This window comes from Barbus barbus (genome assembly GCF_936440315.1).
Source record: "Barbus barbus genome assembly, chromosome: 23".
Lineage (NCBI taxonomy): Eukaryota > Metazoa > Chordata > Actinopteri > Cypriniformes > Cyprinidae > Barbus > Barbus barbus.
Window position 1 is genome coordinate 19,764,903 of NC_136751.1, and position 27,547 is coordinate 19,792,449.

Sequence of the window (27,547 nt, forward strand, 5' to 3'; positions counted from 1 at the left end):
ACAAAAACAGTTTATTGAATTATCAACAACTGTACATATCTTCAGTGACAACACAGTTTGCTACATACTTTGGTGTGTGTTTTGAGACGTGTCCATTTCTTGCAGCTCTTTTCTCATTTTTGGGAAGGGAAATACTAACAGTGTGATGCTATAAACAAGCTGGACAGTAAGTAAATGCCTGTGCATTAGGCTAGAGGGTTACAGTCCAGCAGACATTTTACTCTGTGCTTTCTGAATATGGAACACTATGCACACAAAACACAGTGTATGTCACTTAGGACGGGGGGATAACCAATTGATCCAAATTCCAATTCTTCCACTGTGAGACAAGATGTCATGTCCTGGTCATACAACAGCACAATGAAGTCACAGGATCGAGAGTAGTCCTCTACTAATCGGTAAATATCAAAATCCAGGTCCTTGTGCCCCAATGAAGTCTCTGTTCTGCAGGAAGGTGGAGTGGCCAGTCAGCGAGTTTGTTTGGGAACTGATCCGCCCCTCCCCGTGAAGCCTCGAACTGCAGTCTCAGGTGCCTTGCATGGGGTTTAAACCACTCAAAAAAAAAAAAAAACTCCACAGGACATTTTACAAAAACGCCTCGGTAATGCGATTTAGCTCAAAATTGTTTTTCAGGAGGGAGGGGAAAAAAAGTAAATTAGATTTCCATAAAAGGTCAGCTTGGAAAATGAACTTCTCAAAGGGAGGGGGGGGGAGATAGAATATCCTCATAGAAAAAAAACATCTTAATCTAATTTCCAAACCTCGAAGGGGAAACGAAGCATCAAGGAGAGAATGAGAGCAAGAGAGAGAAAGAGAACCATCACAAGTGTAACAGGACACCAAAATATAAATCTATAAAAGGCATTTTAATACTCCATTATGTACACTTTTCACATACCCTCCACACAGATGAAGTTTCAGAACGAAGCGCTGCTTCACGATGCATTATGGAACATTCTCACTGCATAGTGAGGAAAAAAATAGAACCAAAATCCAACGAAGGAAGATTTGAAAAAAAAAAAAAAACAGCAAGGAAGGAAACATCAAGTGTTCTCTAGTGCCATATGAACTGGGCCGAGTGTGTGGAGCCTGTAGGGCTGCACATTTGTTTCCTAGTCCAGGTCACCCCAGCGTCCACACTTCCATATCTGTGGTCAGTCAGTTAAAAGTCAGTGAGTGTGAGACAGACAGTCAGACAGACAGACAAGGGCTGTTCCTGTCTGTTTGACTAGGAGAGTCACTGGAGTGAGAAGTTGTGTGTCCCCCCTTCCTCCTCCAGGAAGGCCTGAGCTGCTCCAGTCTGTTACCTCTCAGTCTAGTAGATCACTTCATACACCGTGGCCTTCTTGTCTCCAGAGCCTGTAACAATGTACTTGTCATCGGCTGATATGTCACAGCTCAGGACTGAGGATGATTCCTTTGACTGCAAGTAGAAAAAAAAAGCCACAATAAATCTGGCGAAGTAAAAGGATTTGAATTTTAACTTCAAAAGGGCCTGCATAAAACTATTCCGACATCGTCTATTACTCAAAGAAAATGCTGACAGCTGTATACATAAGCACTCCCCCCCCACCAAACGATGCATTAGCGTCCATGCCAAGCCCCTTCAGTCATAAACACTTGAAGGGTTATCATTATTTACTCTTAAGCTGGTAGATGCGAGCTACACAAGCGGACCCACATCCGCACTAAGTGGTCAGGACCCAGCGTTAATGACATACTCCAGCCCATTTCCGCTGATCGAGGCCCGGCCTGTCAGCCAGCGGTCACTGTGCCCTTTCTACTGACTCAGGCAGCCCACACATTTCCTGCAGACAGTCTGTATTGATCTCTGTACCTGGAATATGCTGGCGCCGTAGGGAGTCCTCCATGCATTCAACAGATTGTCCTTCCCAGTGCTCACGAACCATTTACCTTGTCAAGGGAAATCAAACGTAATTAGAGCTTCGTTCAGAGTATAGGAGATATGCACAGAAAGCCAAATAAAAGACAGCCTAGCAGAAAAGGACAGTCAAGGTTCTGTCGAATGTTGTGCTGTATAGAAGCTTTAGTGGAGATATGTATAGAGTGCCTACATTCAATGCGTGAAGCTTGAATCAGTCTCTTACCACAGTAGGCAAACTTGAGAGAGAGAACGCAGCTCTCATGAAGGTGCAGCTGGTACTTGTCAGGTTTGGTGTGGTGGAGCACCTCCACATTGCTGCTTTCCATGCCAACAGCCAGCCACTCGCCCGTAGGACAGTAGCCCAGAGAAAAGATCTATGTTTGGGGGAACAGACACAAGTTGAGCACCAATGCTTTTCACTCAAGTCGGTATAAAATGAAAATTCACCATTTGTTTTCTTAATGCATGTTATATATCTTATTGTGAATGATTCATCCATGTAAATATGTTGTGAAACTGACAGACTGATCTATGGTGCTCCATTTTGGAATGCAATGGCCAAATCTTAAACTCCAGTCAACAACTGATGCATCTAACCAAGTCCCCACATTTTTTTCTTCAATAATCTGCTAACTCAGAAGAAGTGATCTGTCGCTACTTCCATTTCCTTAAGGTCCATCATGGAAAGTCCTCGTGCTGTGGCCTAACCTGAGATGTGAAGTCATGCTGTTGGAGTTGCCGCCCCTCTCTCAGGTCCCAGGAGCGGACTGTGTTGTCAAGGCCACCCGTCCAGAGCTTGGTGCCATCATGAGAGATGTCAATGCAGCTGGCACCATCTGTGTGGCCTTGGAATTGCCTGCAAATCACAAAAAATAAACGGTTTAGACAATGGCCCCATTTTAAATCTTAAAAGTATGCAAGAAAATGCAGTTCATAGAAGAGCATCTTGAAAAAGGCCCACCTGACGAGTGTCTGGTTATGGAGGTCCCAAACGGCAATGTTTCCATCGCTGCAGCAGGAGAAGCACACCTTGGCGTCAGGGCTGATGGCCAGTGCGTAGCAGGCCGGTGCGGAGGAGGTCAGCTCAGCTTTGATGCGGGGTGTCTGGGAGGCAAGATCCCAAATGGTCAAAGTGCTGGCCTCCCCTCCGACGATAAGAGTGCGGCCATCAGGCAACAGCTTACAGGACCGAATATAGTTGTCCCTGTTCTGTAGATGAAAAAAAAAACTATGTCAGAAATCTAAAAAACTTTTTTTATTCCAAAAATCTGGACTTCCAACATTATACTAACAAATTGTTAGTATAAAATAAGCAACTAAAAAGGGGCCAGTAGTATGCAGAGTATTATTACTATAATAAAAACAATAGTTATAGTAAGTATGACTTTAGCCCTTACAAGGCAGTCTAGTTGAGACACTGGACTCTTGCTTCCAGGCTGACTGATGTCCCAGATCTTAACACAGCCCTTGCCACCGGTGTAGACATGGCGAGTAGGATTGCTTATAGTCACAGCACACACCACCTCTCCATGACTGAGTGTGTTAATCTGACGGGCGTGGCGTGGGATCCCTGGACCAATGAGAGCGTCTGGAGGGAAGGGCACAGGCTGCATCTGTCCGTCAGCGCTGACGTGAAAAGAGTAGGCTCTGAGAGAGAGAGAGACAGCGAGAGAGAGAAAGAGAGAGAGACCTCTTTAGTAATCTAGCAGTCAACAGCGCACTGATTGAAGTGGGTTAATTAAATCAATTACAGCAATATGAGTAAGTAGTCTGAAATGAGGTATTAAGAGGTGGAAAAGGTTGTGCTCTTAAGCACTCTCACGGAACTGTTACATAAATAGTGTGGTGAAAGAGACCAGTCTAGTGTGGCTATGAGTTAGTCACAATCATTTAATCTTTGTTGGACACTTACGGTTTTCCTCCTGAGATTGAGGTGAGGCTGGCAGGGAGGCCGGGAGCTCTCATATGAGGATGCTCGAAAGCCGCCTACAGAAACAAACAAAACATGCAGCATTAGAGCAGTGATCTGTATTAAAACACACATTATAAACACCACAAGCATAAATAACACAATATAACCTGTGCATATATTAACCCTGTGTGCCCTATTTAAACCATACAATAGCTGTGTGAGGAAAAAATGGTCATTTCTCAAAATGTGCCATTTTGATAATTTTTCTATTAACTTGCATTTTTTGAAGCTTAAAAGCTTCAGTCCCCACTCATTGATTATGCACAGAAAAAAAAGCATCCAGTACAATTTTCACCTTGGCCTGTAACAGGTTTGGAACAACATAAGGCTAAGTAAATGCGGAATTATTTAGATTTTTGTAGGGTGAACTATTCCTTTAACTTGACTAGATCAACGTAGGCTATACTGCAAAACTGATCATGCAACCACAGAGGAATGATTCGTGCCCTGCTCCTTCATTTAACCGAAAGGATGAAGCAATCAGACGGCAGGCAGTCAGGTAGCCTGAGAGCCCAGTCAATGTAACACTCATTTCACACCCAGTCACACACACTACATCACCCCATGCTCTCCCTCCACTCTCAGGTTGGGGGCTTTGAGTGAAAAAGAGAGATTAAAATCAAGCACGAAAATAAAAAGAAATGAGAGGAAGAAATTGGGAGAGAAAGGTAAGGTGGGGCCTACTTTGGAGTAGAGGTTAGGAATCTTTAGGCACCTCAGTATTTGATTCAATTTTATTTCAGGGAGTCACAATCTGATTAACAAAAAATTCTCAATACATCTCAGCTTTTCAACTGCAGCACAAATCTTTGGAGAGTTAAGGTGGCCTATTGCCAAATATCATGTATAAAATATATGCCTGCTCTGACCTGCCAATCAAGCAGAATAAGCAGATACAATAACTAGTTCTGCTTTTGTTTTGTGCAGTAACGCCATATTAAAGCAACCATAAATGTTTTTAAAGACCGTATGTGACCCTGGACCACAAAACCAGTCTTAAGTCACTGGGGTATATTTGTAGAAATAGCCAAAAATACATTGTATGGGTCAAAATTATTGATTTTTCTTTTATGCCAAAAATCATTAGGTCATTAAGTAAAGATCATTTTCCATCAAGATATTTTGCAAATTTCCTACTGTAAATATATTAAAACTTAATTTTTATTAAGTAATGTGCATTGCTAAGAACTTAATTTGGACAACTTTAAAGACGATTTTCTCAATATTTAGATTTTTTTGCACCCTAAGACTCCAGATTTTCAAATAGTTGTATCTCGGCCAAATATTATCCTATCCTAACAAACCATACATCAATGGAAAGCTTATTTATTCATCTTTCATATGTTGTATAAGTCTCAATTTTGAAAAATTGACCCTTATGACTGGTCTTGTGGTTCAGGGTCACATATTGATGATCAATTGAAAAATCCAATTGTGAATGCTTCCAGAATGATCCAGGATTATAATGTATCCGTAAATGTTTCTTTCTGCACCCCAAATTTGATGGTGCTTATTCACATATAAACACAAAAATACTCACCATGGGCGAGCGTCCATAGGCAGCAGCAGCGGCCACACTCATCTGAGGAGAGATGTGAAGGCCGGCATAGACTCCAGGGCTGGTCAGAGAACCATTCATCTCATGGTGGCTCATCATGGCAAAGGGAGTTGGGTAAGAGAGGGGGGTGCGCAGAGCAGGGGCGGCTGCAGACACATAGACACACAGCCAATCATAAATCAGCATCAGTCAACCACGGGGAAAGGAGCTGAACTCGGGAGCAGGGAGATAAATCTCAATCAAAGACCTGCCTACACTGAGCTGCTTCAAAGATGAATTTTATGAAAGCTGCTTTAAGCTCTGTTAAAAAGGCAAGCCTAAAAATTTGCTGAAGCTTTGGACTATTTCCATATGCAGTGTGCTCTCTTTTGCTTACAACATTGGCTGTATTTGCGCTTTATGCTTGCAGGAGGTAATGGTATAGAGTGAAACAACATCTCTGCGGACGCTGATTATGAACTCACCAAGAGCTTCCATTGGAGGCTTGCCTAGGATGGGCCGCAGCCCAGGGGTGGTGCTGGTACCCGGGGTGGGGGCATCGTTACGAGGCGTGGGGGTGTTGGACTTGAGACCAGGCGTTGAGGATTTGTCATTCTGCGGATGGGAGAGAAGAGAGGGAGTAGAAGAGAGAAAGAGAGATAGAGAAAACAGAGTTAAAATCCCCCCAAACGAGGCAGCATCCAGGCAGAAGATTTAAGTGCCGGCATAACCTAATCCAATCCAATTCTGACAAACTCACTACTCCTACGAAACTATAAACCCTGCTATTTATCCCCAAACCCATTACTGCTACAATGGAGATGAGGCTCGTTTTATCCTTCCCTCGCTTCTCCCTCTAATCTTTTTTTTTTGATGCAGAGGCCCAGAATGGTTAAACGCATTGAGTTATTAGCAGGGAAGACACGACTGATCCAGCTATGGGAATGCATTATCCCTGACATTTACAGATGTATTTAAAGCTGAGGCTGGGAAACATTCACTCCTGAGCCATTAGAGAGAGTGGAAGATCACAGGGCGTTCAAGCTTCCCTAGCTGGCCCCTCCCATTAAAACCTTTTCCTCAAACATATCCTATAATTCTGCTTCAATGACACAGACCCAGATTCTATCAAATCTTATATGCAGCGCTGCCGATTATTACAGTAGCAAAATCCGGATAAATACAGCTGATACATGTAAAATGCAGCATTTTATATTAAATGTAGCCCGTGTGTGTGAGTGAGAGAGCGAGAGAGAGAGAGAGCCGTACATGTCCATGCTCCTTGTTTTTAGAGGAGGGGGTGCTGCCGGACGAGGCCACAGAGGCGGGGCTGTTGGGCGTATCCTTCTTTGCTGGGCGGGGCTTATCTATGCCATTCTCAGGAGGGGAGTGAGCAGGGCTGCCTCTGGGTGTGGCAGGGTCCTACAGCACAAAAATATAACAGGAATTGAAATATCGAAAATAACATATGTAAACTATAACTGAATACATTTTAGTTGAAATTAATTTGACATTCAATTTCTAATAATTTAGTTGCGACATAAAATGCGTTTCTTACTTCATTGGAAACATCAACCACCAGATCATCACTTTTGTCTCCATCACTGTCCTGAAAACACAACGAGCCCACTAGTTAGTATCCCTTTTTGGGATTGCGTTACAGAAGAATCTTATATTACAAGTTTATGTCACATTACTCACATATCGGCTCATGCTGTCCTTGTCTTCCACTTTGCGCTTCTTGGAGTCCAAGCTATAATCAGAGGAGCCGCGGTGTTTCTCGCTGGTTGTGCGCAGGCTATCTGATGGAGAAATCGAGTTGTTCTGAGGAGGAAAAATGAGGGAAATATTAAAGTGTGCCAACAGACTGCAGACTTTAACCCAACTCATTCATCAATACAAACAGATCTATGGGTGGTTTTAACTGTGTTTGTTCCACAAGACCTCAAGTTGCTTTGAAAATATCCTGTATGCCCCATCAACTCCTTTCAACAAGATATTTATATCCAAACCCGATTCCAGTTTATTTCTGGTGACAAATTAATTATTTGAGTTCAGAGTCAAAAACAATTACCGTTACAATGACAGGTACTTCACAGCTGTCGGATCTGAAAGAGATCCAAGCCGAGAAGTCAACAGCAAGGAGAAAAAAAAAAAAAAAAAAAAAAAAAAAAAAAGGACAGAGTACCTCTTATCACTCCAAAACCACACACTTGTCAAAAAAGCCAAAAGCAATTTATCCATTCCAGCTATCCAACTCAAAAACCCAAAACAGGCCTAACAATACAGTGAGACTCGCCAAGCCGTATCTAACAACCCACAGTAGACCAAACACAGAAAAATGTGCTGGCTGCACTACAGAGTAGACACAGTTAACCAGACCAAAGAGGGGCTTGTTTTCACTCTCCCTTCCTTCCCCCACCTCACTCCCTCCATCTTCTAAAAGAGACAACAAACAGCTTCAGGAAGACATGAGCAGCACGTTAGTGTCAAACAACAGCCCATTATGTGAGAAGTCCGACTCGGGCTGTGTGTGGGAGCATGTAATAGTCATTGATTCCTGTAACATGTTTGGACATCACCCAGTCCCCTTCCCTCAGCACTTTGCGGGTCTGCGGTCCCGGTAGACAATGACTACAGGGTGGACGAATGGAAAAAGGGACTTTTATCTGCAGGAAATGGTGGGCGATTCTGTCTGTGGCCACTGTCCATACTCACAATAACGCGTTGCAAGAATATTTCATGAATTCATAGTATTTAGCAAGCATGCTCCATATGCAACAGGACTTTGAGTGCTCTCTGGGCACTTTCTCAAAACAATCCCGCTCCTAGAGCTTTACTCATCGCGTCCCAAGAGCCTTCACTCAGTGTGAGGCAACAAGATTCACAGAGGGAAAATGCGGCCAGATCACTGGAAGCGTAAAAGGAAACTAAGCTGAGAAGATGAAGTAGCAGACTGGGCCAAACGCCCAATAGTCTCTGTCTCTCTCGCTCTCGTTGCATGATGTCTGACCTTTTAAAGAGATGCTTAGAGTGACTCATTAAGGAGAGTCACCAGCGTGCTATCAGATGACCTTAGACAACGGCAGCAGCAAATACACAACAGCGCCCGGACTGCTAACCGCCAGAGGAGCTCCCCTTCCTTCAGACATGACTGCACCCATTCAGGCCTTGCCGGGCCAGCAGAAACCCAATCTCACGGCCACAATCAGCCATCAGAGAGATTTAAGCCTCGTCGAATAAATGCCTTTTACAAGGGCACAGAGATGAGAGGGAGGAAAACAATTCCTGCGCTCATACATATTTATCGCACTAGCAAAAGAGAGCAGAGAGGGGTGGTAAACAAGTGGAGATAGCGGAGGGGTGGGTAGGACGAGAGAGGGATAAAATAAATCCCACAAAGGAGGGAGGAAGTCGATGTCGTCTTTAATTGTGATAAAATTATAGAGCCGCACTAATCTGTGCGCTGTAATACGAGTCATTTCCCATCTGCGGAGAGATGTGAGTGCTTATTTCATAAAAAGCTTGTTTCTCTATTAGTCATTTTAATGAACGCAGATTACCATTTCGTGCACGAGTTGCGTGTGCTTCAGGATGAAGGATCTTACTTGACATTTACATTAATGGAAATTTTCTTAGGCATGAAATGGGCCAAGAGGTGCTTTTCACCCAGTAAAACTAAGACATATTTGCTCCGTTTCAAAACCTAGTGAGCCGCCTACGGAGGCAACATTATGGCATCATTTAAGGTGCGCTCCTGACATGAAGGCTGTTCAAAACACTATGCAATTTAATTACGACGCTTCCTAAGGTACTTTATTTTAAGCCAAATATTAAAAACCAAAATGGTGGACAAACTGAGAAAAACATGTATTAAATGTAGTCATATGTCTTTCAATACAGATAAGTATTATCATTAGATTATCCAATGTTTAGCAACATGCTTACTCCAAACAACTGAATCAAATCTCCCATGCAGAGTTGCTGTGTATGTAGGCAGCTAACTAGGTTTTGGAACAGAACTATTAAGAGGAAGAGGACAACTGAGACAACAGGAAACCTGATACTCACCGTGCTCTCTGTAGTCAGCAGACCCCGGTTGGTGTTGAAAGACAGGCAGAACGGCAAGACAAAACAGAGATAAACAAAAGTCAGTTACCCTGACCGGCTGACAATCAGAGTTAAGAGTAGATTTCATCAGCAGGCAGAATATGTCTGTTATGTACACAATAAAGCTAGCAAACAATTAGCATGTGTCCTTTGTTAACCTTGCCAATTCATTCAAGCCACAGAGAGTGTCATGTGTATGTTCAATCACTTTATAGCCTCTCAGTTCTTGGCTTTAAAGGAGAGCAGTGTGTGTGTGTGTGTGTGTGTGTCCGTGTCTGCTCCTTACCTCGGTGCTCTAGGTCATGGTGGTTTTTTTCGTCCTTCACTGGCAAGTGTGGCTGACTTCCCAGGGCTCCCAGAGCCAGCAGGCCTGAGCCAGTGCCGGTGACCGGCGGGATTCCTGGTGGCTGAAGGCCAGAAGGGTGGGGAGGTAAAGCCACAGGGCCGTGGGCAGCATGAGAGAGGTGCTGGGCCTGGAGCTGCTGCTGCTGTGGAGAGACATACAACGAGTGGGCCAGAGGGAAAAAAGTAGAGAAATCCATGCCACAAACTAAACACACAGCTTCTGGGCGTCCAATTCAGAAGCACAGGTGGGGGTACAGGGATATTTATACCCTCACGTACATGCAAGTCATATTTGAGGATCCTGCAAACAAAATAGTCTTTGTGTTGCTTGGATCTTAACCTGAAAATATAAACTCTTGGAGTGTTGTGGATCTAGTCAGTTTACATTACAGGTTTCCTGCTCAACTATAACAAACTCTGTGGTATATCATACAAAAAGCATGCAAATTCACTCATTAAGTAATAAAACTCTCACACTCACACTCTCTCCAAAAGAGAGTCGTCAAGCCCTATTTAAGATACAGTTTAAAGACAGCAGGCGTTGGAATGCTGTCAGCTCATTGGCTTAACACCACCTGCTCCTTAGCCCCATCAAAACGCTGGACAGCTATATTTACTCCCCACACATTTGGGTCTGGTTATTACACAAAGTATGAGTCACTCGAGAAAACCAAACTTTAAACACTACTCCAACAGCAGCTGGGCTCAGCTTTTGTGTGTGTGTGTGCGTGAGCATGTTGAGCGGCGGCGGCCAAAAGCAAGGGGTCCTGTTTTGGCATGCGTTCAAGCCTCCAACACCTCCATCAATATTTGAAAAGCTTGGAGGAAACTGATGAGAGTTAAAAACCACTCAGCATGGGAAGCGAGCAGCTTAAAGCAAGGTTAAATAATACTTAAGAGCCACCAGTAAAGAGAAAAGACAACAACAACAAAAAAATCCCAGCCTCCACAATTTATTAGCATCCACAGGAAGAATGAATTATTCAAATGGCTGTTAGAGCACACACCGCCCAACTTTTCACAGACCTCACCAGTCAATCAATGACCCTTTACGATCATTCTTCCAGAATCCTGACATGTTTTCTTCCCGCTTGACGTGGAAAGGGTAGGCGTTATTGGCCATGTACGACGATCACCGTGGTACAACCTTTCAGAATTATCAGCAGGTCATTAATGCCATGCCATAAGTAAATATCAATACTAAAGGCTTATTTATAAGTCTGGAATGCTCCAAAAGCTTGCCCTTTCCAGTGGGTAAATCATTATTAAGATGTCCATCAAAGGCCCTTATTCGGGGTGAGTATAATTGCTAACAGCTTTGCGGATTATTTGCACAGCTGGCTGTATATTGAGACTCCGGGCCTTTGAGATTGGCAGGAGAGCGAATGGTATATAGAAGAGCTCCGCTTGGGATTTGAACCTGCAACCTTACCCTCCCCAACACAGCAGAGCTGCCAAGCCAATTATGAGCTGTGCCTCAGAGTGTGGATCTGTGAGGAGATGTGATAAGGGAGTGTGTGAGTGAGGTGTGTGTACTGAGGCACTGAGCGTGGGTGGTGGGCGCATGTTCTTGAAGAGAGAGTGAAAGGGCAAGAGAAAAGGAGAGAGATAGTGAGACAAGAGTGGAAGTGAGTGATTGTAAGACAGAAACAGTGTTGGTGCTAGGGTGTTCGTGTGGATGTGTCAGGAAGTGAAATGAACCACTAGTATTAAAAAAAAAAAAAAAAAAAAAGTGTGTGTGGCTTCAGAGATGACGACTGACCACATGGGAAATTAAAGAAGCTGTTGATTCATGGGGGAGAACCCTCCCTGCTCATTCCAGCTAATGAGCCACTGATGTGTAATATGCATGGACAATAAGATAACCCTCATTAGAGACCTGGCCATGAAGACAAGAAAATAAAGAAATAAAATGTCTCCAGTAATTTAATATTCCTGCATAAAGCCCGTCTCAACTGGTGCTAATCTCTCCCCCTTACAGCAAAACAATGAACGCAGGCCTTGTGTGAACAATTAACAATGGACATATAAAAAAAGATAAGTGGCTAAATCAGACAAGCGCCTGCTTCTAGTCTCAGGTGTGTATGTTAAGCAACCCCATCCTGAGTTTAGTGCTGTAACCATGCAACATGCAGGCCTGAGGGAATTCAAAAACAAAGCCCCATGATTTGCCCTCTTGGCCACAAACACACTTAATTGGGCCCACAGCACAAGCAGGGGCAGTCTTAATAGAGATCTATCAATACATCCACAGCAGACGACTTACAGTAAAACAGGCTGCCCACTGCACTAGGCAATATAAAAATTGTATCTCCATGTTTTTTTCTTTTCTTTTTATGTGTATATGTACATTTTTGTTCTGAAATTTAATTTCATAAAATTAAACTGGCTAAACTGTAAACCAGTAAATATCTAGTAAAAATGTTTTACACTGTTTTTCACCAAATAAATAGAAGGAATCTGTAGGCTTTTTATTTTTATGTACAATACAACAATACATTGTAGGAAAAACAGCTATTTTTTATTAAAACATTTTACATTTTTAGAAATGAATCAAACATACCACCAATGATAAAATCATGCATATTATACAGTCAATCAAAGACGCTATTAAAAATCACAAGACAAAGAGGGATTGCAAATTAGTCTAATGACATGCTCTATAGGAAACTTAATGAAAAAATAAAACACACATTAAAATCAACAAGATATTCACTGAGGCTTAGGTTTATATTGCCAGCAAATAAATATCCAATACCACTAAAAGCTCCAAACCCAACCACAGCCTATAAACTTGTGATAACCAGAACAGTCCAAACAGAACTGGGAGTTAAGTATGTGGAGAAAGAACTGAAAACAGTGTAAAATGTGGATAGAAATGCTTATGCTTTTCTAAAATAAATAGGGCTAGGGTTAATAAACACACAAACTGTTGTTGAGAGCAGAAATGCTGAGCTGCCGGAGGAGGCCATCTTAAGACCTCTGATCAAAGTCACAGCACAGCAGAAAAAAAGCCGCTGCCCTAGATGCATCCTATTACTGGCCCTGAGGTTCATCAATAAGAGATGCTGGTGGTTTCTGCTCTGAGAGTGTATGTGTGTGCGTAGCTCACATCTCACCTAAGCCTTATACTATTTATGAGGACTCTGGCACCTGTGTGAGTGCACACACTGCCTACTATGTGAATTACAAATGTCCACCTACTCAAAGAAAGAAAAAATAATAATAAAAAAATAATAAAAAGAATAAAACTCTCAGACGAGCAACTATCTTTTCTGCGTTTCAAATTGTAAATGGCTCCTAAAAGAATAAGAGTCATTAAAGTTGGTCTGCTGTAACATAACATCAAACGGTGATCCTTCCTGAAGATAACGTGGCATTAGATAAAGAAGATAACGTAGCAACCGCATGACTGCCCCATTCAGACCTGATTCCAGGAATTATCTGAGTGAGTGTCAATGCTCAGGATCTAATTGAGTTCCAATATCAGACAACACAAACTCAACCTTAAACCTTCACCTCACCATTATCAGATTATTCAGCTGTGGAGCAATTCTTAAGACGACGAATCAAAGCAGGCTCAACATCTGTAATCAGATCAGAGCTAACCTTACTACTGGATACACAGAGGCCAGCTTTGTTTTTCCCTACATATTGATAGGGTTCCAGGTCACTTGTCATTGATCAATAAGTGACTGTTAGAAGGCAGATGTGGGTGTTTTTTGGAAAGGAATAGCTATAGTAGCTCAGGGATGTGTGTGGAAGATCCTATGTTTTTAATTCCCAGCACAATCCAGGTCAGCAAAGAGGAATGAGTCTCTCCTGTAAAACCTGATCTAATTAAAGGTATCCAGGCTCTAAAGAGAGCACTGAACAGCTTCTAGATGCAGACTCAGGGGACTGAGGATGCTAAGCACATTCATGCCACATATAGAGGAGACTAAATAAAGCTTGGTCAACAGCGTCCGGCTACACATTACATAAACAATAATGTGGCTATGGGCCAAGAGGTAAATGAAAGCAATGAAATACTAATCAGAGACTCTGTCACAAATAATCATAGTCACTTTAATGAACTAGGTTGTTAGCCATTCTCTTTTTGAATTTGTTTGTGAAATATTGCAAATTTGGTAAAAGACAGAATGTTTATGGCCACCTCTGAACTTAAAACACCTATAAACACATACACTTTCTCACTCAAGCCACAAATACATTTAATAAGCTCACATGATACATGCACATAGCTTTAAAACATTTAAAAAGGCATTCACTGTAGGGGCAAACCTGCACATGATTGAAATAAGCTACTAATTTCAAAATGAATCGCTAAATCAGTTAATAGGATTATTTTGAATCTACAACAATGCGAGTTTGCCCCGTTATTAGGGTCAAATAAAGTAATTAAAGGGGTATACACACGGTGAGAGGCAGATTGGGAAGTCCACGTACCCCGATGATAGCATTCAGCTCAGTCATTGTCACTTGCTTTGCACGTTCAACAGCTTGTGCTACTTGCTGTTGGTGCTGCAACAGGGAGAGAAAATGTGGTTAGATTTCAATGCAAATTCAAACACCTAAAAGTTCTTAAATGATAATAAATAGTCAAATTTAGGCCAATAATACTGCATCTAAAACTAAAATGAAGCTTTGAAAATTCACATAAAGCTCACCTCTTGTGACAGAAAAGGCATAATCTGGGCTAGAATCGCATTGAGCCTCTTGGCAATCTCAGTCTGGAAGAGGAAAAGAAAGAGGGAAAAGTTAAAAAAGGGTTAATTTACTTCCGTTAAAGTGCACCACTAAGCCTTTTTTAGCGTTTCCCAACGATTAAGCCAATTACCACGGCAATCAGAATCGCTTGACTCGGCACACTCCAAACTGCGTGATATTGACATGTGAAATATTTAAAACATTATGAGAGCCCAGGGGAGAGAGAGAGCACAGCTGCGATGAGTGTATACTCCAAACCACACGAAGAACGAGCCAGATACACTGGAGCTGTGTTAAGAGCAGCGCAGCACTTCAGCTGCCATCAGCCCACAGGTACAGTCTACTAGCACACAAGACTTTCTTTTGCACTCTCAGCTTCACATTCACACCTCAACCATCATCGCCGCTGATATGCAATAGCAGTAAAAAGAAAAAGCTGCAGAAGTTGATTTTTTCACATGCCTCCACAACAAAATGACTGCCAACTCCTGTTGTTTAGCAGATGTTAAATAATGCAGAAAGTCCCTGAGGACATGTTGGAAGCAGACGAATGTGATAAAAGACTTTAGGGCAGACCACAAAAAAGCTGTTCTATAAATCCCAAATTTATGAATTTCCACCATCCAAAAACTGTAAACGCATGGTCTAAATAGCAGTCAGAGCCAAAAGATTTTCAGCATCTTTGAGCTTCAGTGCTTTTATAATAATAAAAAAAAAAAAAAGGGTTGGGGAAAAAACACATTTAATCACATCAAATTCAATGAAATTAAACAATGCACAAATGATTCAAAAATTGGGCCCAAATGTCTGTAGGAATAACGACACCTTAACATTTGCGTTCTGACGAGCCTTTACAATGGAACAGAAAATATTCACATCACAATAACGTGTCACTTCGGACTAATGAACAAAGGTGGATTACGTCCAGACCTGTCAGGAACCGAGGCCTATTTTGCCTTCTCCAGACCCCACCTTTTTCATTTTCTCAGCAACCCACCCCAAGTCCCCCCTTCATCTAGCCCACCGCAGGGACCCGACCTTCATTCTCTCTCCACCCGCCTGACCGTTGTCATGGCAACTGTAGCCGAGCAGGCCCCATCTCCTATCGCGTGCCGATCATTATGCAAATGGTACCTCAGCTTGACCGTAACAGCCTGTAAAATCATATTACGTGCACACAGGCAGGTCATTATATTGAATTTTCGGCCTGTCGATCGGATGAGTACCGCACACGAATGGTGGATAAAAAGGCGAGCAATAGCAGAGGATGATGTGGGGTCCTTGTGAGAAAACATGACAGTAAAAGGAGGGGTGGGGGCAAAGCCAGGGCTCTCCACCCAAAGGCTACACGCAGCTACAGTAGGATGTACTCCAACCCTCTTCCTTTCCATCATCAGACGCCAGCAGGAACACAGCACGCCCGACATCACAGCCTCTTCCAATGATGAAAGGAGCTCACATCACAGGTCTGGCACTGGCTTTGACTGAGACCAAAGGAGAGGGGGGAGAAAAGCCTCTGAAAAATAACTCTGCTACAGATACATCATCTATAGAATTTATGAGGCTCAGTTCAACCCAGGGCCAGAACGGAGCACAAACACATCACAGGGATTTCGGCTTTATTTTTCATTTCAATGGCAAACACGCAGCGCTGCACTGACCAGGAAATTATTTATAACATATTGCCGAAAATGCCAAGCGGTTGCAGGAGCCAGACACAATATTTTTTTACAAGATACTCTGTAACACCCAAGAAAGTTTTGCTCCTTCCCATCAAAGGAATACAGTCGTGTGTCGGGTCAAGCTATAGTTGAGTAAAGCCTGGCAGACCATAAAATGCTATAGCGGACCATATAACAATAACAACAAATAAAACAAAAATATGAGGTCATACTTTATTTTAAGGTCCAATTCTCGCTATTAACAAGCCATTAACCATGACTTTTACCTCAAACTCCTAATTTGCTGCTTATTAATAGCTAGTAAGGAAGTTGTTAAGTTTAGGTATTGGGTAGGATTAGGGATGTAGAATATGGTCATGCAGAACACATACTTTACTAATAAACAGCCAATATGTTAATAATACGCATGCTAATAAGCAACTAGTTCATAGTTTGAATTGTTTGCTATACTAAAGTGTTACCAAATTTGAATAAAATTAAGAAAATTAATAATGAAAAAAAGTCACTGTAATCAAAAAAATATATCTATACCGTTGCATCCCAAATCAGCTTTACACATTCTTGAAAGCTATAGTCAAACTTGGTGTGACAAGACTGGGTGTTGCGTTTCACAGGATCAAAGCAGAGTACCAGTTTAGCTTTCAGACACCAAACTACACTCCGGAAAAAACTACTAGAAGAATGCATCAACAAAAATGCAGGATGAAAAGCCAGCTCAGTGTATAATCCTTATTTGCCAAGATAAACCGCGTCAATAGCAGCCTAACATTTGACAGGATTTGCTGAGAGGCCTGGAGAGCATCGAACACATTCCTTAAGGGCTTAACGCGACATTGACAGCTGGCCGAGTGAGGTCAAGGGTTGCCTTATCTGACACTCACTCTAAAGCTTCATGCTTTATCTTGCAAAAACAATTCCGCTGTCGGGGGAAAACATGTCCGACGTGGTGACGTACGCAAAAAGCCAGCATACGCCGCACATAATGTATGAATCTATGATGAAAGTCGTGCTGTGCATTGAGCTGGACAAGCAGAGATTTTAGCTACAACTGCGGATAAAAATAGGATGTCACTTTAAGCAGATGAAAGCCTGCCTCTTAAGTGGCGAGCTTCACGCTCTGGTACACAATTACAGGTACTCGGACCTGTCTAGCACCATTTCAAGAGCACTCCAGGGCCAGGCTGTCAATGGCATGCTGAAAGCTATTTGTCTGTTGCCATCAGCGCCAGCGGAATGGAGTGAGACGCTGATGAGCATTGAATATAGAGGAAAACAACTGGCCCTTCTAGGCATGTGTCTCCATCACAAACAATACTTGACCTAGCCAGGTTGATGGGCCCCTGTATTCTGCCGGGGTGAGAGGGTGGTAATGCTCTCTGACAGCCTCACGCTCTGTAGTAAAGGTATAACAAGGTCTATATATGTGCGTGCCGGAGTTGAGCACACAAGCTTAACAGGGTTGTTAACTTGCAGCGCTGTTGAGAACTGGCATTAAAATTTACCTGAATTGATCGGCGTTAGCAAAGCTGTACGGGTGGCTAGTCTGTGTTTTCTATTGTTTTTTTTTGTTTTTGTCTCTCAAATACTCAACCTCACCAAATAGTCCTGTTACATCAGCCCTGCTCTATTATGCATACATTTGGAGTGTCATTGTGCAGGTTCACCTGGTTTCATGACCTAACCACCATAAACAGTGTAATGGAGCGGGCCTGTATTTCCCAAACCTCCCTCCTCTTTAACAGAGGCTTTGTGTACTCACCTCACTGAGCCAGTCAGTTTGCTTTGGCTCACATAGAGAAGGACAATCCAGCAGTTAGCAAACACTTCCTAGGGCACCCCTTATAAATCATTTATCAGCATCCCCATGTCAAGCCGGGCCTGACTGGCTCAATCTGGGTCTGACAGCAAGGAGAGAGGAGGAGATTCCCTCAGAGTCTCACAACAGGTGAGAAAAACTCACAAAATAAGCCACGCTGTGAGTGCGCCTCAGTCATCACAGCGGCTCATTGCCGTGGAGGAGCTGCCATTACAGCTGCATTTCCTCCCTCGCTATGGCTGTCTGCAGGTATCAGACGCAAGCGTGCATCCTGAAATCCGCATTACACCGCGACTGTTTAAAATACAAAGTGCCCAGAGACGACCGAATGGAAGAGGAAACGGATTGCCTGACAGTCGGAATTAAACCCTCAGCGCTGAGAATAATGGGGTGTGGATTCGGCAATCTTCGCCAACTCGGTTGGTTAACCACTCCCCGCCTGGCATCCGCTCCTGGGTTCAGTTTAACCCGGATCAACAAACCCAGATAAAAGGGAGGGATCTACGTGTTTGCTTACGAACACCATTACCTCCCTCCTCTTTAGCAGGTTAGAGGCAACGTCGGATGAATTATTCAACAGTGCATCCATGGGCTCTGTGGTGGTTCCTGATAAAAGTCAAGGCGCTAAAATGGGATCAGTCGATTAACTTGTTTGCACAAGGTTAATCCCTCCCACCCTCTACCCTTTTCTCTCACTCCTCTGTCCCTCAGCTGCCAGTTGGGAGATAAGTGGTTAACAGGAGGCATCGCAGGGGCAAGGGGCCTGACAGACAGGGGAGCGCAGAGACTCGCACTGTGGACACTGATGGATCGCCATTCACCATCTCCTCCCTGATGCCATTAACCTTCATAAGGTGGAGAAGGGGAGCAGGCTGAGGGAGCTGGGTTGTCTCTGAGGTGGCATAACTACATCTGGTGCACAGGATTGTCAGGATTATATTATATATATTATTGTCAGGATATATCAGATTAGTCTTTGTAAATACGGTGGAAGAGAACCCTAAATTTAAGGACAATTTCAGAAACGTAAGGTTGACAAAAATTAGAATGGAAAAAATTAATCAATAATACATCCCTGCGTTAAAAAAATGCTTATTTACAAGATATCATTTGCCTAATATTACCTAAAATCATGTACAGTTTTTCACAAATAAGAATGGAGATTTTTCAATGTACTTAGCAAATAAACAAAAACAGTCAAATAAGTTGGAAGTATTTAAATGTATAATTTAACTTACAATCAGCAAAGATGTGGAAACATTTGTTCAAATAGTCTTTAATTTAATGTTCAAGAAAGTTATAGAAACCTTAGTTTATAAATAGATAATCTGTCAAATGTGTCACTTTTGGATGTAGTAAAACACCCACACAGATGTAGAAGAAAAGACATTGTCATGTCATGTTTGCATTTTCTTCTGTCACTGACCATATTTCTAACCTTGGATTCAAGATTAAGCATAAAACAATGTCTTCATTCATTCATAAATGTAAAAATGGGCTGAGAATTAAATGGTTCTAGAAGACAGGAATCGTGACTTTGTGGCGGTTTTTCTGTGCTTAAGGGATAATAAAAAATAAAAAATTCTGAAATACATCATATTTTGTGCTAAAGCAAAACAGAACAGAACTATTTTTGTAATCAGCACTCTGAAATTAGTAAAAAAATAAAAATAAAATAAAGTATTGGATTTTACTCAGCAAATATGATGCATTTTGTATTAGTGGTGTATAGTAGTGTATTAATTGATAATAATATAAAAAATAGTCAATTAGTCAGTTCAAACGCTAATGGATATTTGTCAGTGATGTCACTTTGAAGTAGAAGAAAAAAAACTATTTCTGAGGGGGAAAAATTGAAAAATGGCAGAGGCAGAAAAAAGGTCACAACACAATTTGCCCAACGCTTCAAAGAAGGTCATAATAGGTCATATACCAGGGCTCGCAAAATTTCTAAATCCCTGGTAGCCCTTCGGGCAGGTACTCTTCAGATTTTGGTAGCCCGAAAATTTATTTAACTAGCCCAAATAAAATAAAGACCATAAATGTCAATCAAAAACATTTTCAATACACAAATACCAATAAATATCAAGAAAAGAGTTTTATTTTTACTATTTACAAGGTATCTGCAGAATTCTTAAAAATCTATTTAAGGCTAAAATTATTTCTTATACCATTTAACGTATTTAAAACTGTTTAAGGCCTTAAAAACTCTTCAGTTTAGTTGTATCAGATTTAAGGACCCGTGGGAGCAATGTTCCCTCTAATTGTTTTTCTTGCTGAGCAAAACTTTTCTTTATTGGGTGGACATTTCAGGCACCTGAGCAAAAGCATTCTTTATACCAGACCTGTACAGCATGCACACAAAAAAGTGTGTAACTTTTAACTTTAATGTGCTATTTATATTTGATTTGACCCTTGATGTAACTAAATTATGTACATTTTAGGTTACCTGAGAAAATATTTTTACTGTACAATACACTGCAGTTCAAAAGTTTGGATCAATAAGTTTCTTATGCTCATCAAGGCTGTATCTATTTGATAAAAAATACTGAATATTATTTCACAAAATAAGATTGTGAAATATTGCAATTTAAAATAAATGTTTTCTATTTTAATATACTTTACAATTTAATTAATTCATGTGAAGCAAAGCAGTATTTTCAGAGTCACATGATCCTTTAGAAGTCATTCTAATATGCTGATTTTTAATCAATATTGGAAACAGTTGTTCTGCTTTTTTATTTTTTATTATACTGTATTTTGGGACCTGTGATATTTGAAAAAAAAATGAAAAGTTAAAAAGAACATTGTTTAGTCAAAATAGAGATTTTGTGTTACAATATAAATTATTCAAAAGTTTGGGGTCAGAAATTTCTTTCTTTTTTAAAGATACTTAATTTTTTTTTTTAAGAAAGTTAAACTTTATTCAGCAAGGATGTGTTAAATGGATAAAATAGATAGTAAAGACTTCTATTGTTAGAAAATATTTCTATTTTAAATAAATGCTGTTCTTTTAAACGTTTTATTAATCAAAGAATCAAAGAGTAACAGGTTCCATTAAGCAGCAGAACAGTTTCAACACTGATAATAAATCAGCATATTAGAATGATTTCTGAAGGATCATGGGACACTGAAGACTGGAGTAATGATGCTGAAAATTCAGCTTTGATCACAGGGATAAATGCTATTTTAAAGTATGGAGATTAAAATAGGAAACCAATATTAGAAATTGCAATAATATTTCACTATATCAATGCTTTTTCTGTATTTTTGAAATGAATAAAGCCTTGATGAGCAAGAGACTCAAAGTCAAAGACTCAAAAACAAGGTCAAGAATTTATCAGGTTTATAATATAGCCCTAACATAATATATTATCAAAACAAACTATTTAAACTGATAGAATAGAATACAAACTGAAGCAAAACTTAAGCTGAGATCTGCAAGTTAAATATAAAAAAAAAAAAAAACGTGAACATATGAATTCTTCTATAGCTGTCTAAACATCGATATGAAGTACAGTTTGTACAATACTCGTGTGTGTGACTGTACATATTTCAGAGTTTTGTTACCGTTCTTTGCCCATCCTCCGTTATTTCCAGCACTTAATCAAGCCACTCTTCTTTAATACATGAGGACGTTTTATTTCACATGTCATTGCGTTTGCGTTGGCTCTCGTGTTGAGCGCACCGCAACCATTGAAGTATTCAGTCTCTACAGCGACTCATTTGGTGCATATCGTTCTCCTTCTATGAAACCTGTAAACCGCATTCACTGGTTCTAACTCTGTCGTGACATCCCCTCTATAGCGGTTTGCCCGACCATTGCTATTCTTTCCCTTTTACTGGCGGCATTCAATCAAATGGCTTCCCAACTCATTTTTGTGTGTGCGAGGCACATTATTTCTTCTGCGCGGCCGCGGTGGAAGAGCAGCTCAGTCACGCGCGCGCTCAGTTTAGAGGGAACATTTCGTGTATTTAAGGTAGCCATCGGGCAGGGCAGTGATAGATTTTGGTAGCCCGATTGGAAAACACAATAGCCCCGGGACATCGGGCTAGCGATTTTGCGAGCCCTGTATACTTTCATGTGGCAATGTTGCTGGCTTTAGGCACTTATTGGAAAAGACATGGAATATCCAATTAAAATCAAAGAGATAAACGTCCAATTAATCGATGATCAAAAATGTAAATTAGTTGCAGCCCTATGGAAAATGTAGGGTAGAAATTGATTGGAAAGGATGAATTTATAGCGGTCTATTTTTCCCTTAGCGTTAATTTATAAAGGGTGTCTTAAATGTGCTGACATAATAGGGACTCCTCAGACTCTGCTCCCTTTAGTCATTAAATCACATGGCCCCTCCTGCCAAAGTCCTGACTTTAATCTCATCAAAGCTGTCTGACCACTCTACTCAGCACAAGCAGGAAAAGAGACTTGACTCTGTGGGTGTGTGTACTTGTAATGTCCTGACTTCTAGGCTGATTCTAACTGCTGCTCAAAAGAACAGTCCAGTCTCTCTCTCATCATCTCAACAGAGTGCACTTCACTTGTCTCCTAACACACCAGTGTGACTGCATTGACTGACATCTACACACACAGATTGTGTGAACAGGGATCAAAGGGCTACATACCTGTTTGTGCATTTCAATGTTCAGCCCATAGGACATCTCATAGTACTGAAAGAAAGAGAAATGAAAAAATACTCAGTTTTTTTTTTATTCAATCTGAGCCACATCAAACATTTTCACCTCACATCACAGAGTAGGGAAAAGAAAGTCAGATTCTAGTGAAACATGAGGGAAAAAGAGGAGAACAGGCTTTTGATGCGTACTTCAAAATCATGTCCCATAACAGTGTCTCATATCTGCACAGCTTCTCCTTTGTATGATACCGATGAAAGCACACAATGGAAATCCCACTTGGATTTTAGGTCAGAGATCCCACACGTTTTGACCAATAAAATTGGATAAATCATAGTCGTTTAAAATAATAATGATGATTTCTGCAAAAAAGCTATTTCTAGCCAAAAAATGTTCTGCATCCAGAAAAAGCAGGGGAAAAAAAAAAAACATACGGAGAACAGAAATGTGCATAAGTTTTCCCACTAACATTTTATCAAATGTGATTTGTTCCAGGACTAAAAGGCACTGTTTCAGAATTTTCAATGACTCTGGGAATCCTGTTTGCATAATCAAAAAATATAAATATTTAAAAATAATAATAATAAAAAAAACATTTTCATGATTAAGACATTTTTTCCTAAATAAACCTAATACATTTTTTAACAATTGTAATAATAAAAAAGAAGATTAAAACCACCCTGATCTCAGTGCAGTCCTGCAAGTCTAGATTCTGACACTATCAACTCAAACAGTCAGCGTGGGGATTGTACATGGTGTTTACCTAACCTCTCCTCCTCCTTTCTGACTGACATGCTTTTTCCTGTGAATGGAATGTTTAACTAGCGTCCCTGGGTATTGGTTAAAGTCATTGCTCGCGTGTTTACACAAGATAAGAGAATACACTTCCACAGTTTAACCTTGTATAGTTACACCACGAAAAGCTTTGTTTTTCCTCTCCCTATCATAAATCCTAACATCAGGCTGTTTTGATCTCTTGAACGTCTACGATTGAATGTAGGGCTTTGGTGTTGTGTAAATGATTAAGCCCGTGATTAAGATTAACACTGAATTTATGTAGCCGTTTGTTTGTGAGCAAAATCTGGTCATCAAAGACAGAATGCTGCGGAGATTTTGGATTTCTGCTGTGATCGAGCATTTTCCCACAGACGCCTCTGGCACTCCTCCATCACCCCTCACCCAATTTACGGCCATGCATTTGTCTGAGAGCAGCGTCTCCTTGGAGAATAATCAGATCCACACACAGAGGGAGGTAGAGAGAAGGGGGAGAACAGAGGGGGAGAGAGAAGAGGGGACAATGCTGTGGTCACTGACCCCTATGGTTAAGGGTTGGTGTATGAAAGGGCCCGAGGCTAAGAGCAGTCAGTCAGGGCCCTTTAATAAAGCAGGAGGCTGAACTAAAAGCACCAGAGGGGGTTTCACAAACACATTCTAAAACACACACATACAGAGACACACGCAACAAGGCATCTTCCTTCACCCCAGCTACTAGCTAATGGCAGCTTACATATTGGCTAATCTTACCATGACATAATGACGCTGCATCTCTGTCTTCTCATTGGCCAGTTTGTCATACTCCACTTTAAGACTGGGAGGAAAACAAAACACATCAGTTACTGAACTGACGTGTTTTCACAGCTTACACACAGAAAAATAATCCACACTGCAAACATTAAGCTAAACAAATACAGTCACATTTTACAGGGGGTTGTTACAAATAGTAAAATCAATTTTAACACTTTACATTAGTGATGCACCAATATTAAAATTCTGGACAATAAAAATAATTATTTTCATATTATCAAATACAATTACTGTTTTCATACTTGAGCCCATACAATAATTTTTATATTATGGCCGATTTTAAAAATTTAACTGTTTTCTAATGCAATCATTTTAATACATCATATACACATCAAATAACAATTTAGTCAAATGTCAAATTACTAAACATTCAGATTTTGTAATGCAAAAGTGAATTCAGGCATAATAAAAGGCAACATTCACTGAAATTTACTAAAAGAAAAACACCTGAATTAAATAAAAACTTAAATTTAAGTCCTTGTTGTAACAGGAAAACAAAAATATTAGTTTTAAAGGTTAAATATTCACTGTAATCAAGCACTATCAATTTTAAATGAACATCAGGTGGTTGCTAAAATAATGTAAAAACAAGCAGAAAAAACATCTACAATTAAATATTCATGACATTACCGATATGGTGCCGATGCATCATGCATCTCTACCTCATATTCTTTCTTTTTTACCACACACATTTTTTAAACATGAATTAGATTTAGTTCTCCTCCCTTCGAATGTGAAACACAATTAGGTGCGGTAATTGTACAAGCTACTTTACGGGCATATAACTCTAAATTATTACCTGTGATACTGGGCTTGCAGGAACTGAAATTCGTCTTTGATCCTGTCACAGGACTCTGCCACTGTGAATTTGAAGCCTGGCTGACCAGGCTGGTGGGGCGCCTGAAAGACAGCCATCACATCAATCAAACTCAATTACATCCTCAGAGAACCAAATTTGTTTTCCACTGACTGCAGAGCAAGGCTCTAATGCATTCTGGGCCCTGGGAGAGCAGCTCTAATATTTCAGCCTGAATGAGGGCTGGGGTGACATCCACGCTACAGTGACATCTGGGAGAGCACCAGTAGCATTCTGACAAAAGAGGGGGGGGGGGGATTTTTACAGTTCTGGGTCCGCCGTTTTAGTGCCTCACATAAACACCGGCAGGAGAAATGGGGTCGCCTCGCTTGGATAGGTCTGAGCGTGCCAAAATGTGCCTGTAAAACATGCTGTTGTTTTCAGCCTGGCTTTCTCTAAAACCAGGTGCTTGTGAAAATCACAGAACAAAGACGATTTCTTTACCATTCCACATCAACTACTTTATTGACAAGAGGCGTTAGGGGTTTTTACCCCCACTTGATTGTGCTTCCAACCGCCCTGTTCTTTCACTTCAAAGCATTATCACAGGCACCAGGGCTTAGCAAATCAAATGAAGGTGCACATCAGGATGTCGTTCGTCATGGACGGGTGGCTCTGCCCTTGCTCTCCAGCTAAACTGATGCAGATGTAGCAATTATGTTCGATATCAGTTCAAGATGCACTTACCGGATGCCGGCCCTGTGGATACATCTTGAAATGTATCCTTTATTTATTGGAGGTCTATTTGGTGGGGGGTGTCCACTGGCAAGCCACTGTACTGTAAAAATCAGCCGGACACGAAGCCCACTGGACGCTGGGGGCAAAAATCCTCTCAGATCTCTGCCGCTGGAACCCAAACAATGAAAAATAAACAAACACAAGACGAGGAGGAGACCGTTACATTCAAACTGACGGTTGGAAATTTAAACTTGCGGTTGAGAAGAACTCTATGAAAGTGTTAATAACGCATTTTCACCTGCACTCTTAAAAACAACTCAGTTCATTGTCAGAGAAAAAAAAACTAACGCGGAGCGCTCGAGCGAAACGACAGCTTCTCTACTATTAAAGAAAAACATGAAAATTAGGGGGAAATTTGGCGTTTTCCTTTGTTTGGCAACTGATTCTTTGACAGGAGCTCATCTAGCACTTCACATTACTTGAAAGAAACCGAATAAGAAGACCGTAAAGGAGTCGACAAAGTGATAAGTGAGGAGCTCAGTCAGTGTGAGAAGCGTTTCAAGTCTCGGTTGGTTGGATAACAAGCTACTGTCGTTAGCTAACCTGCTAGCCCACTGTACCTGTCTTTGTGCGTCCGAACCGCCGAATCACTTCCACTGTTCCAGTAACTTCTGAAATGTTAATCACCGCTTCAGTATCTGAGGGAAAGATACGGTTCCTGGTGTACGCGAACGGTGTCGAACATCTCTGGAGCGCTCGCTCGCTCGATCACAAGACTCGGTGAGAATCAGCTTCTCCGAGGCAAAGAAATTAAAAGACGCCAAACTCCACGGCGCGAAAAAATGTTCGTGTAATCCCCAGAAAACACTGGCAAAAATGTACTTCCGATTTTGAAGAGGTTTGGAACGTTTAAAAGTGTAACGTTGTACTTCGCCTCTCGTGCATTTCCCCTTCGTCTAGCAATGTAACCCTGTGCCACACACAGACAGTCTACTGACACGAGGGCTTAGCCACTGAGAGAGCACCTTCTGCTAGCCAATCAGATGAGAGAACCGACAGTTTTGGTCTGCCGGCCAATCGCCGGGTCGTGTCCCCACGTGGGGACTGCATCCTGATGCATGACATCATACTCGCCATTTTAGATCAGAACAGGTAGCTCGTAATGCAGCCGCTGAACATTTCTAGGTATTTTTGAACAAAGTGGTCCGATGTCAGTGAATGTCTTTGTTTGGAGATCTAATGCAATCACAGTATAGACGCAGACGTCGTTCTGAGCAAAAAAACAACAACGACATATTGTATTAAAATGAAGATTATTTATTATTTATGTCAATTAAAACGTTAAATGTTTACATAAAGTTAGCATTCTGCCTTAAAATTTTTAAGAATACAACAATCCATGAAATTATGACGATGCGACTACACACACACACACACATATATTAAGATAACCCTTTTCTCGCAGTGCTATTTCTGTATTTAAATAAATAAAGTTGACATATATATAACATGTCAAAATTTCCCTTGATCTATTTTGGAATTAGTCGTAAAATTGTATAATTTTCCTATTTAAATAATGCGGTTTTAATCGGTGTTTACAAAAGGACATTTTTTTCAGATTTCTCAAGCTTATTGTCCCGTTCATAACATAATTTTTCACCCCATCGTGTACATCTATACGAATATGACCTATCATCAAGATGGACAGATAGCTAGCTTTGGGAATACGATGATTGT

At 41.1% G+C, this 27,547-nt stretch overlaps 1 protein-coding gene across 1 annotated transcript; it reads right to left on the reverse strand.

The window, feature by feature from the left end:
• Positions 1–26,805, reverse strand: LOC306843216 (transducin-like enhancer protein 3-A). Its single transcript, XM_079374553.1, has 21 exons — positions 26,431–26,805; positions 25,820–25,978; positions 25,076–25,176; positions 24,217–24,280; positions 22,684–22,728; positions 14,520–14,582; positions 14,269–14,373; positions 9,791–9,989; positions 9,466–9,473; positions 7,096–7,218; positions 6,953–7,003; positions 6,664–6,816; positions 5,880–6,009; positions 5,398–5,561; positions 3,798–3,871; positions 3,283–3,532; positions 2,847–3,094; positions 2,594–2,741; positions 2,109–2,259; positions 1,838–1,914; positions 1–1,423 (listed from the first exon to the last, which is right to left on the reverse strand). Exons 2-21 carry the CDS (start codon positions 25,841–25,843, stop codon positions 1,316–1,318), a joined length of 2,286 nt encoding a protein of 761 aa, XP_079230679.1. The 5' UTR covers positions 25,844–25,978; positions 26,431–26,805; the 3' UTR covers positions 1–1,315.
• Between the last annotated feature and the right edge of the window lie 742 nt (positions 26,806–27,547).